General features: G+C 36.6%; 1 protein-coding gene across 1 annotated transcript in view; it reads right to left on the bottom strand.

Annotated features, from left to right (window-relative positions):
- Positions 1-2,635: 2,635 nt before the first annotated feature.
- Positions 2,636-12,385, bottom strand: part of C2CD6 (C2 calcium dependent domain containing 6) — a 78,564-nt gene continuing 68,814 nt past the window's right edge. The window contains exons 15-16 of the mRNA XM_010971846.3: positions 7,831-11,355; positions 2,636-5,199 (exon numbers count right to left, since the gene is read on the bottom strand). Of these exons, the coding sequence (XP_010970148.3) occupies positions 4,909-5,199; positions 7,831-11,355 (3,816 nt within the window). The 3' untranslated portion in view covers positions 2,636-4,908. The remainder of the gene's footprint in view (positions 5,200-7,830; positions 11,356-12,385) is intronic.

Genomic DNA, 12,385 nt, shown 5'->3' with positions numbered 1-12,385 from the left:
GTAATTTTATTTTGTTTCTTTGTTAAAAATTTTTTTTTTAAAAAACAGCTTTACTGAAGTATAACTGATACACAAAAAACTGTACATATTTAATGTGTATATTTTGGTGAGTTTAGACATATGCAGACACCCATGATACCATCACCACAATTAAGAAAATAGACATATCCATCCCCTCCCAAAGTCTGCTTGTATCCCTTTGTGTGTATGTGTATGGTAATAACATTTAACATCAGATCTACCCTCTTAACAAATTTTGAAGTGATTTGTACAGCAGATGGGAGTTTTATAACACACAGTTTCAGTTATGCAGCTAGAATGTAAATTCTAATTTACATTCATTAGATTATGATTGAGGCTGATCATATCTTCAAATTTTAAAAGGCTTTGCAGTTTTTCCTCTAAATTCATGTCTTTACATAGTTTTTTTTTATCATGTTGTTGATAGTTTCCCTATTGATCTGTGGGCAGTGCATATTTTAAGAAAATTAGCTTATTGGCATTATTTTTCTTCAATTTTTAAAAGTGACTTGATATTTGTATATATTGTGAAATGATCATTACAGTAAGTCTAGTTAATATCTGTCATCCTACATAGTTACAACACAGTTTTTGTTTGTTAACCTTTTTTTTTGAGGTATAGTCAGTTTACAGTGTTGTGTCAGTTTCTGGTATATAGAATAGTTTCCTTTTCATATTCTTTTCATTACAGGTTACTATAAGATATTGAATATAGTTCCCTGTGCTATATATAAGGACTTTGTGATTTATCTATTTTATATATAGTAGTTAGTATCTGCAGATCTCACACTCCCAATTTATCCCTTTACCCCCTGGTAACCGTAAGTTTGTTCTCTATGTCAGTGAGTCTGTTTCTGTTTTGTAAATAAGTTCATTTGTGTCTTTTTTAGATTCCACATATAAGTGATATCATATGGTATTTTCATTTCTCTTTCTGCCTTGCTTCACTTAGAATGACGATCTCCAGGTCCATCCATGTTGCTGCAAATGGCATTATTTTATTCCTTTTTATGACTGAGTAGTATTCCATGGTATATTTGTGCCACACCTTCTTTAATCCTTTCATCTGTCAGTGGATGTTTAGGTTGTTTCCATGTAAATTGTAAATAGTATGCTCCCCAGTTTTTGGAGCAGAAACCCCCAGTTCCAGTTCTAATCAGCGGTGTGAAGTAGGTGGGACTGGCATGCTCCCTTTGGGAAAGGAGCTGCTGTGTATTACTCCCCAGGAGCTGTCCACTGGGATGTGTGCTCCGTGATGTTGCTTGTCATCCAGTGTGCAAGCTCACAAAGTACACTGTTGTTGGCACTGCCCTCGACCCCGCCTCCATTGTGGAAATACTGGTAATCCACCCAGATTTCAGCCCACCTCTGCATATGGACAATCCACCAGTGCTTGTGTGCTTCCAGAGGGGAGCTGTGCCCACTGTGAGCATCAGAGAATAGACTGTTATGGTGAGGCCATGCCCCTCCCTTCTCATGCGCATTGACAGTGGGGCTCCTATGGTGGACCTGGGCTTCGTCCTGTGTGCACCCCCAGACCCCAGGTCCTTTGGAGTCTCCATGCAGCCCAACCAAGGCCTCTCCCTGGGTCTGTCTGCTGAAGCCCATGTTTCAGCACCCAGCCACTGCCCACACCAGTAGGTGTGGATCTCAGGCTGGGCAGTGCAACAGGGTGGCCAGTATAGTGTGTTCTGGTCTCTTTCTGTCTTGCTTGCTTCAAGCCAGCTGCTGCACTCTCCTCTGAACCTCTGAAGCTCCCAGTCTGTCTTGACTGACCCCCCCAGCTAGTGAAAGGGGTTTGCAGGGTGAGGGAACATTTCCCCTTTCACAGCTCCTTCCCAGGGGCACAGGTCTTGTCCTGATTCTTTTTTTTTTTTTTTTTTTTTGTCCTACCTGGTTACTTGGTGATCTTTTTTTGCAGCTTTGGTTGTATGAGACCTTTTGCTGGTGTTCTGTTCATGTTCTGTGAGAACTGTTCTATATGAGATGTATTTTTGATGTATTCATAGGAGGGGTGAACTCCATGTCCTTTTATTCCGCCATCTTGAGCTCTGCCCTTCAGTGGATTTTTTTTTATAAGGAAGTGGCTCCCACGATTATAGAGGCTGACAAGCCCCAGCTCTGCAAGATGAGTGGGCAAGCTGGAGACCCAGAATAGCCAACGGTGCAGTTCCAACCCGACGGCTGGCAGGCTGTGGACCCAGGAAGAGCTGATGTTTCAGTTCGCGTCCAGAGTCAGGAAAAAACTGATATCCCCATTTGAAGGCAGTCAAGCAGGAGGAATTCTCTCTTACTCGGGGCAGGCGGGTGGGGTGGGGAGGATCAGCCTTTTTCTTCTATTCAGGGCCACCCACATCAAGGAGGTCAATCTGCTTTATGCAGTCTACAGATTTAGATGATAATTTCATTCAAAAATTCCCTCACAGAAAGAGCCAGAATAATTACTGGGCATCCTGTGGCCCAGTCAAATTGACACACAAAATTAACTATCGCAGACAGTAGATACTGTATGACATCCCCTCCCTGAAAGTCAGTGCATTTAATTTTGCAGCATGGGCTCCTGGCATGTTGTGTCAGTTTTCTATCACTGCTGTGACAGATTACTATAAATTTGGTGACTTAAAACATTACAAGTTTATCATCTTACAGTTTTGGAGGTCAGAACTGTAAAATACACTGGCAGGGCTATGGTCCTTCTGGAGGCTCTAGGGGAGAATTTGCTGCATTTTCCAGCTTCTGGAGGCAACCTGCCTGCCTTTGCTTCACAAGCCAGCGTTTCTTCAGCTTCTGTTGCAGTGGTCACACCTCCCTCTCTGACTAACCCTTCTTGAAAAAACTTGATAAAACTCTTGATTGTATTGGTCTTATCCAGATAATCCAGGATAGTCTCTCCATCTCAAGACCCTTCATTGAATCAAAGCTGCGAAAGTTCCTTTTGCCACATAAGGTAACATAGTCACAGCTTCCTGGGATTTGGACGTGAATGTATTGAGAGGGAAGGTCATCACTGTGCCTCCCACACATGTCTAATCTCACCTTGGTGTCTGCTTTCTGAAGGATTCAAACTAGCACAGCCACCTTAGCTAAAACGCCCTCCTGTGCACGTCTGCAGTACTTTCCCCCACAACGCTGACACAAACAACTCTGTTATAACGGCTTCTGTGTTTATGTTCCTGACAGACTGTGGACTCCTTGAGAATATTGTCTTATTCGTGAGTATATTCCTGGTATGCAGCAAAGTGTTTGGCATATTATAGACATTTAATAAATATTTAAGGAATTCTTCCTTGAATAAAGGGCATGGGTTTTTTTCTTTTGTTCTTTTTTAAAAGCCTTTTGAAAAAATTTGAGAGATTTCTATAGTAGGAATATTGCCATTAAAAGTTTAATGAGGCAAAGTGACTTGAGATTTTCCATCCAGTAGATATTTCCTCCTTAACTGCAAGCCAGATCAGTGTTTTTCCACATAAATACTGTTGATCAGATTGCCTGTTAGCTCTCAAATCCATTTCTCCACTCTTCCCCTGCTCTGCTTCACAGGGAACTACATTTTGCATGCCCCCTCACTTTTTGGTTTCCAGAGAGGCAACAGCAGGAGATCAGAAGGCAAGAAGAGAGAGAAGAAACAGTTATTTCTCACCCCTTGACCCACTCCCCCATTTCTTGCGGTGTCTCTCTGGGTGGCTGTGTCTTCTTTGTCTTCTGGCTTTAGGACTCTGGTCACGCCCCTTCCTGCTGTCCCTTCTGTCTGAGGGGTGGTATCAATTTGTGCTCCTGCCAACCCCTGGATTGCCTAACCAACCATCCCTTATGGATTCTTGCCTTGGTTCCATCACCCGTGAAACCAATTCCCTGTGTTCTATTTGAAAGATCCAGAGGTATTTGTGATTTCCCAGTCACACTCTGACTGATACATGTACTAGCAACTTTGAGCAGTACTAGAAATTCTTGGTCTCAAACAACAAATGACTACCTTGGTTATACCGTGAAATGAATGTTCAGGAATTATGTTTCCCTCTGTCAATTCTATTTAAACTCCACAGACTTTATGACTTATGGTAGAAAATGGAAACTGGCAAAAATTCTATAAATTGAAGTTCTCACTTACCAAGTGAACCAAAGTTCAACAAGATCCAAATATTGTACTTGATAAGAATAGAACCAATTCTCAGAAGTCTGATTTAAATCCTATGCTGATTTAGCTAATTTTTTATGCAGTTTCTGTTTTATACAGTTTCTTCCTGAGTTTTGTGTTATTAAGAGGCTCTTTCCTAATTTTTCAAGTAAGTCAGAAAGTCACTCCAGCATAGAAGATGCCTCAGGAGTTAGTATTAAACTTGTTCTTTATTATCTTTATAGTGTAAGAAAATATAATATCAGATGATACTGAAGTTAGTAGACGTTCTGTAGGCCCAGAGAACTGCATACTTTTGAATCTGGAGCTGAAGAGTTAGAATAAATTCATAACAAAAGGCTAAGCATACACACATAAGTACAAGTAGAAACCCTGAAAACTGGGTGGCCAGGGATAATTTAGAGCATAGCAAAGATCTGGGACGTCAGAAAACTGACTTGGAGTGATAGTTATATGGTGAAAAAGGGGGAAAGCTGGAAAATAAAACTTCACTAATAAATATGTATTTCTGAGTTTGTTCCCCTAAGGTTCATAAACAAAAACACATTTACATCAAAAGTGTGTTTCTTTTTCATTTTAATTAAAACAAAATGGTTCTAACAGATGAAATTTGGTTACTGACTTCTATCACACAAAAGGACAGATCTCCAAACCATTTTGTTAATTGGAGAAATGATATTCTAACTGCTGGCCTCACATATCATTTTGAACTGTTTAACATTTGGATAATATCACAAATGAGCGAACGCTTTTCAATATGCTCTTTTAAATTTTTTTTTTGGCCTAATTTTATAGATATCAGAATCTGGGATTGGAGGATTTATATGAACTAAGCCTGCTGAAACCATTCGAGGGCTTGTCAATTTCCCAGTGTAGCTTTCTCCTCGTTTGTTAACCTCTGGAGCAGTATACGGTCTTGCAGAGTGTTTTAACTGATTATGGCTATCATCTGGGCTGTTTCCTAAAAGCCTTGCTCTTGATTTTGCTTTTTCAAGATGCTTAAATGAAGTCTCGTGTAAATCCTCAAATCCATCCAAACAATCCTAAATATTAAAATAAAAGATCAGGTTGGTGAGTTAGTTTTCCTAAAGAGCACATTTTAGATTTATAAGGACTAAAATTTGTAATATCAACAAAGAAAATGAGAGCATTCAAATGTTTTATAGGAAGTCCCCAAATTTAGACCCTACACTCAATGCCTGTCATTAGATACCACAGAAATTATACTTTAAAAAATCTTTTTGTTTCAAAGGATATTACTTCAATAGGGATGGAAGACATGAAGCTGGAAACCAGGAAAACTTAGTAAGGGAGCTGACCCCAGGGATTAGACTCCTAAGCAAAGCCAGCACTCCTATAATTCTCCTCCTCCAAAATCTCTCTTCCTCAACCTCAAATATAAATTATGAATGCTTATATTTTACTTTTTATATCACCCAAAATTCCATTCTTTAAAAGTTAACAAACATCTTCTTTAATATATACTTATACACACATACAGAGCCCAGCATCTAAGAATATGTTTATAATGTTTATATTAAAATATTTTTGTATATGGTCTGAGGCTAAGCAAGTAAAACATTTAGAAAAATTGCTGGAAAGATACACACCAAAATAATTTTTTTAAATGATGGTTGTGTTAGGATAGTGAGATTATGGGCTTGGTTTTCTTTCTGTATTTTTTTTTTCAGATTTGTATGACTGTATTTTATTTTAAAAAAATATAGTCATCTACAAGCACTCATAGGAGGGTATGGAGTTATTAGTCATTTCTCAAATTAATGTAAACTTGTTTCCTCTGCAGTTTGAGCAGCTTGTCCCTTAATGCTTTGCAGAGATGGCCACACCAAGGGAAAGGGCCTGCTTTGATTTGGAGAGGAGGTAAAAGTAGATTAATAGAATTGGAGGGTGGGAGGAATTTAGGCATGACCAAGAAGAATTAGGTCAGCAAGAGAGAAGACTTATCAAAAAGGAAGTATGAAGGGTCTACATTTTTGCCTGGATTTGCAAGTAAACATTCTTCTTCCCTCTTAAGTACATGGAAGCAATTAGGTAAGTCACAATATTAAGGGAATTTCTGCTACACTGGTGAGTAACATAATTTTTACTTCACAGCTGATATAAATGATTACTAGAGTGCTAGTGGAGGGGTGTGGAGAACCACACCACTGGTTATTTTTCTGGAAGCTCCTGCAACTCAGTTTCTCTGTCTTCTAACTTGATTGCTTTGGTAGACATCCTGGATTTTTAGAGAATCAGATAAGCAATTCTTTCTGATGATCTGAAATGTGTCCTTACCACTCAATTCTGTTAATTTCACTAGAGAGAATATAGTTTAGGTACTGTTGGTTTAAAAGAGGGAAATAAAGATTATCTCCCTTGACCACTCTTAGGATAAGGGTTCTAAGATCCTTTATGATCCCATACCATATAATATAAACGCAAATTTTTGTTTTGTTTGGAAAGTGATATTACAGACCATTTTCTGAAGAAACTTGGAGAAAATCTTTCCTTTCCAAAAACTATGAATCCATCTTCTACTTCCTTTTCCTTGTTTGTACACATGTGCACAAACACACACACTCACTCACTTACTAAATTACTGAATTTAGAAAAGAGAAATTGAAATTGAGACTATATGCTATATTCATATTTATCCTGCTACAAATCTGCTTTACTATTTACTAAAGCTAATAATTTCCTTTACTATGGAAAACAGTTCAAAGCAACTATTCTGAAATTAGATCTATTTTCTCGTTCAGAGGTAGAGTTCTACACATCAAATTATCAATATAATACCACTTCAGAATTTGTGACTTTTCCCAACTGTGGGTCATGCCTGTTTATATATACTAATAGAGAAGAGTAGTGATCCAGAAAATTAAAACAAGTCCCTTCCATTCCTAGATTTTAACTTTGTTTTAGAATGGTCTATATAAAGAAGTATGGTAGCAGATTTACCTCCCTAATTGTTTTATGTTAATATTAAAAACAGACATGAATCCCTATGTTTCTCAGCACAGGATATGGCAGAGGGGTGGTGGTGAAAGAAGAAAAGAGTAGAAGTTAAACTGAAATTTTGCAATTCTTAATTCAATAGATTGTGAATTTTGCATATCTCTAATGCTTAGCAGAATAACTGGCACATAATAAGAGCTTCATATTTGTTTACTGAAACAAAGGTAATTCAGCTATCTGAAAAAAAGACTTTCTACTTCTACTTGCATGAAAAGAAAACCCCTGTATACTTTTCATAGTATACAGCCACTGCAAGTGTTTGTACAGGTCGTGCCTGTGCAACAGCTCCAGCTGAGTCAGGGCTGGAAGTAGCCAGTTTTCCACAGACACAGCTGTGTGCCCTATCCAGGCTGTCTCAGCCTGCAGTCTGCCCGGAGCAAAGAGTGCTTTTTTCTAATTCATGTTCCAGAGGGGGTCCCCTTTATTTAATACAAAGGCACAGAATGTGTTAATAATCCTTTTGATTTTCTGATTGCATTTTGAATGAGGTGAAGTGATATTTGAATATCAGAAGAATTTTTAAAATCTGAAAATCTGTTTATCTTGGGGCAATTAAGGTTATACACACACTTGCATGCAGACACATATACTCTAAGTAGATTATCTATAGAAGTTTGCCAAATACAGAAATAGAAGACTTGGAAAAACAGTATTACATGTATGGTTCTTCTTGCAGTCCAATGAAGCAGTGTTCTTGGAACAGATTTTCTTAGAATTCTTGTGGTGGGCAGTGTGGTTGGTAGTATCTTAACTATCTTGTTAAATGATTTTTCTTGTTTGCTGCTGGCATGGACTTTTTCTTTTTGGACCCTGGGCTTTAGATGTTCTCTCTTTAATACTTCCGGGAAAAGGGATGGTTTTGAGTTTTTCTCAGCTACCACAACTTTATATTTAAGCAATCGTGATTCAGGGACCTTGGTACATCTTTCGTTGCAAAGTTTGTTTGGTTTTATATAAGGAGTTTGTGTTTCTTCTTTGTAATGTGCATATGTTACTAAATGTCGTTTTTTATTATTGTTATTATTTCCTTTCAATCTCTGACAATACTGGCCCTCTAATTCTGATTCCTCCCCAGCCTCTGAATTGAGACACATTAAAGTGTTATTCTGCCTGGAAGGAAAAGTGAGTTTGGTTATGTAGTCCTCATATTCATTCGGCATTTTGCAGTTAGGAATTCTTGGATACGGTGACAGCGCTGCTTCAGCTTTTTCCTCTACCATCAATTTATAGATGTTATCACACTCCTTTCTGTCAAGGGACTTCATTTTTAGTGTCCTTTCAAAGCAAGGATTTGATCGAGTTATTTTTGATTTACCACTCCAAATATGTGGGTCTTGAATCTCTGTTTTAAAATCAAAATTTTCTGCTCGAGGAAGTTGCACGAAACCATGTCCTTCCCTTTGTTTCCTAAGCAATGTATCTGTCAGTCTTTCTGATGATTTATTTAATGGAATCGCCTGGGTATTTTTGTTGGAAGAAGGTTGTGCTTTAGATAAACTCAGTGTTTTAGCTGCTTCAGGGCAATAATAAATTTTCTGTTCCCTAATTTTTGATGGATTTTCTTCAATATTCTGTAAAGAAAAATGTTCTTTTTCCTCCTTTCTGGTCAACTCTGTTTCTACAAGTCTATCTTCAAGAACTTTTTGTGAAGTGGTTTTTTGAACAGTTTTTGAATATTTATTTTGCTTTTCTGATTGCTTCTCCACAAATTGATTTTCATCTCTTAAAGACAAATCTGGCTTTATACATTTTAATGGTGTGGAACTAGAATTAATCAAATTTATGTGCTGGCTGATCCCCTCTAATTGCCTTTCTGTGATTAGTCCTGATTTTGACAGTTTCTCTATAAAAAGGCTCTGGAGGTGTTTGCTTAAATCAGCTTTTATATTTAAGAGTTCATTTTCTGATAAAGCTGTAAGATATTTTTGTAGGGATTTATTTAAGGGATATTTCATGTTTACTTCAAGCCTTTTACCAAAACTCCCCCTTGAAATATCTTGTCCTAATTTGTTAAAAGACATAGAGGGGCTTTTAGCTCTTAGAAAAGCTACGTTTGAGTGCATAGACTTAGATTCTGCTTCTTTAAATAAACTGTTTTCTGAAAAATTTTTTAGGAAATAGTTTTGGAGAATTTCATTTAAAAAAGACCTTAGCTTTATTTCCAAATGTTTATCTATGAAATGATGATTAAAATTGTTTACAAAAGATATGATTTCTTTTACAGTTCCTGAATATTTCTCTAGAAAAATATTTTGCTCTTTTGGTTCTGCTTTCTCATTCATCAAACACAGATTCTGGTAGATTTTTGGTAAGTCCTCCTTGGTGATATGTCCTGATTCTGAAAGTCTTTCTACAAGGTAATGCTGAATATGTTTACTTAATTCAGATTTTAAATGTTTTATTTCTGACTCTGAGAGTTCTTCTAGAAATACACGCAGGTTTGGACTTAAAATAGGTTTTCTATCTAGTTTGTCTATTTTATCAAAATCCTCTTTGATTTCTTCAAGGTCTTCAGTCTTGTTTGGAAAAGGATGCTCAATTAGTCTTTGTAATTCTTTGTCAGTTTGTCTGCTTTCAGACTTACTATATTTGAAAAAAACATTAAATATGTTTTTCAAAAAGGATTTTAACATTATTACATCAGAGTCATTGAGTTTACCTATTAACGAGTCACTTAAATTTTCTAAAGTAGAACTTAGATCATTTTCTTTTCTATCAAGTTTCTGACTACTACTTGGCAAATCTGTTTTTTTATCTGGTGTTGACTGATATTCTGAATCTCGTGGGGATGTATTTTGGCTTTTGTCTATGAATTCAACTCTATTAAAAGAAGAAGTGGCTTCTTTGGGAATGATGGGTATATTCGGCTCTGAAAGATGTTCTGTTTTGTTTTTGATTTCTGAACAATATTCTATGGACTCCTTTGGCTTTTCTTTAGCAAAGGCTGTCTCTGTATCCAGCAAAAAACTCTTCTGGTATTCTTTATCTAATTCTATTACTTTGATCACCCCAGAATCTAAAAGAGTATCTACAGGAAATGCTTGTATTATCTGGCTTATAACAGATTTGGCTGGAGGAAATTCTGTTTCATTATTGTTTTCTTCATAGTGAACTAGAACATTGGAAGACAAACTTTCCCAAGCTGTGGGTAACAGACCCTGTGAGTTCATCTGTGTCTCACTTGATTTTTTCACTCCTGTCCCCAATTCTGAGAAGATCGGTGCAGTGAATATTTGCTTTATAATATAATCATGTACAAAGCTATTCAAATCTGGTGTGGAGCTAGATACTTCACTATCTAAATGTTTCTTTTTGAAACTACACTTTTTTTTAATTGGAAAATCTATGTTACCAGCATCTAAGTGTTTTTCAGAGACAAATTCCCTTTCTACCTCTGGGGAATTTCCTGGTACACCTTCTGAATGTGAATCTGCAGGACTACCTTGACTTATTTGACTTAAAAGAGACTTTGAATTTAAAATGTCTCTTTCTGAAAGCCAGGTATTTAAATCTTGAATTTTTTCAAATACTTGGTCTTCCAAACTACTTGGTCGTTCATCACGAACACCCAGAAGTGGAAAACTATGACTCTTCTTTCTTGCTTCAGTGTCCATAGGAACTTCCGGTGTAGAAAATAATTTATCTGAAAGGTCTTGCAGATTTTCACTTAAAATTGACTTGAGCACCATTGACTGTTTTAAATTTTCTATGTGGGAAGTAAGACTTAATGATTTTGAGAGGCGACACTTATTTACATTTACTTTTCCAGTCGTCGATGATTCTCCCTCAAAGTTTGGCAAAGATACATTAGGTAGTCTTTCCGGTAACTTATTAGTATCTAAAGTCTTTGTTGTGGTGATACTGGGATGATGCGCTAGATTATTCTTAGTGTCTAATGTCTTTATTGTTATGATCCCAGGATCACGGGCTAACTTATTCTTAGTGTCTAAAGCCTTTACTGCGATGGTATCAAGATCACGAGGCCAGGTTTTGCCAGCAGGTCTCTCAGTTTTTGAATGTGTTGGGTAAGGAGGATCTTGGTCTTCATGCTCTATAACCTCTGCACTTAAAATATTTCTACATTTGAACATATCATGGTCTTTCCTTTTTCTGACTGACATTTTGTTGTTTATATTCCTTAGAAAGGGATCAAAACTGTTCTCGATGTTGAATTTCTGGAACTGTAACATTAAAAAAAAAAGGTAAGAAATTGTATAGCATTTATTTTGAATTTATAATAAAATTTCTAGCTAATTTTCTGTGAGCAATAAGTCAACTTATCTATTCATCTTCCTGCCTTTTACAAAGAGAAAACCAACTTTAATTATTTTACAACATTTGAAATTGGAATAATAATAAGAATTTTCATGCAAATTTAAAAAATTTCTAATTCTGGTACTATTTTGTGTTAAAGAGCTTTTTGCTACCTGGAATATTTTTAAATACCTAAAAGAGACTCAAAGTAGTTTTTTTTAAAGAACTCAATTTCCAGTGTTAGCTGCATTTGGTTAGACAACTGCTAACATCAGGATCTAAGTCCTACCCATATATTTTAGTAGCATGTAGGAAATTTTTAAAAATGCAAAGCAAGTAGTAGATACTCCATCAGAAGTATCATAAATATTCTCTCTTGACTGACTTGAGAGGATAGATCACCTGCCTTTATGTCTGAGAGTTCCAACAATGATGAGTTCCACCCAGTCCTTTGTATGTTACAGTAGAATCTTGCTTTCTGATAAATTTTATATATGCCTCAGAAACGGTAGAGAGCAGTACAAATATTTCTAGATTACAGTGAAATTTCAGTGTAATATCTAAAGGCAGTTTTGTGGCTCTGGGATCAGGCTATTCTATGATTGAAAGAGCCTTCAAACTGAAGTCTCTTATTCAAACTCTTTGTTAATACAACTTTTACATTATCCAACTGAAAAAAGCAAAATGTGAAATAATCAGCCTAGTGTTTTAGTTTATATGATTTTCAAATGTTAGTTGATGTCTCGGTGACAGCATAAGAATCCCTGGGTTTTTTCGGAAATACAGATTCCCAGGGTCCATTTCTAGACTGAGATTCACTTGATCAGAGATGGGACCTGGGAATATGTATTTTTGTAAAGATAAGTGAATGTTTCTAATAGGTAGTCTGGTTTTGGAACCACTGAATTACACAAAGTATTAGAGAACCCTAGTATTTGAGTATAACTGATATTGAGA

This window comes from Camelus bactrianus, chromosome 5 (genome assembly GCF_048773025.1).
Source record: "Camelus bactrianus isolate YW-2024 breed Bactrian camel chromosome 5, ASM4877302v1, whole genome shotgun sequence".
Taxonomy (NCBI): domain Eukaryota; kingdom Metazoa; phylum Chordata; class Mammalia; order Artiodactyla; family Camelidae; genus Camelus; species Camelus bactrianus.
The sequence above is the reverse complement of the archived record's forward strand: the minus strand, read 5'-3'. Positions and strand labels throughout refer to the sequence as shown.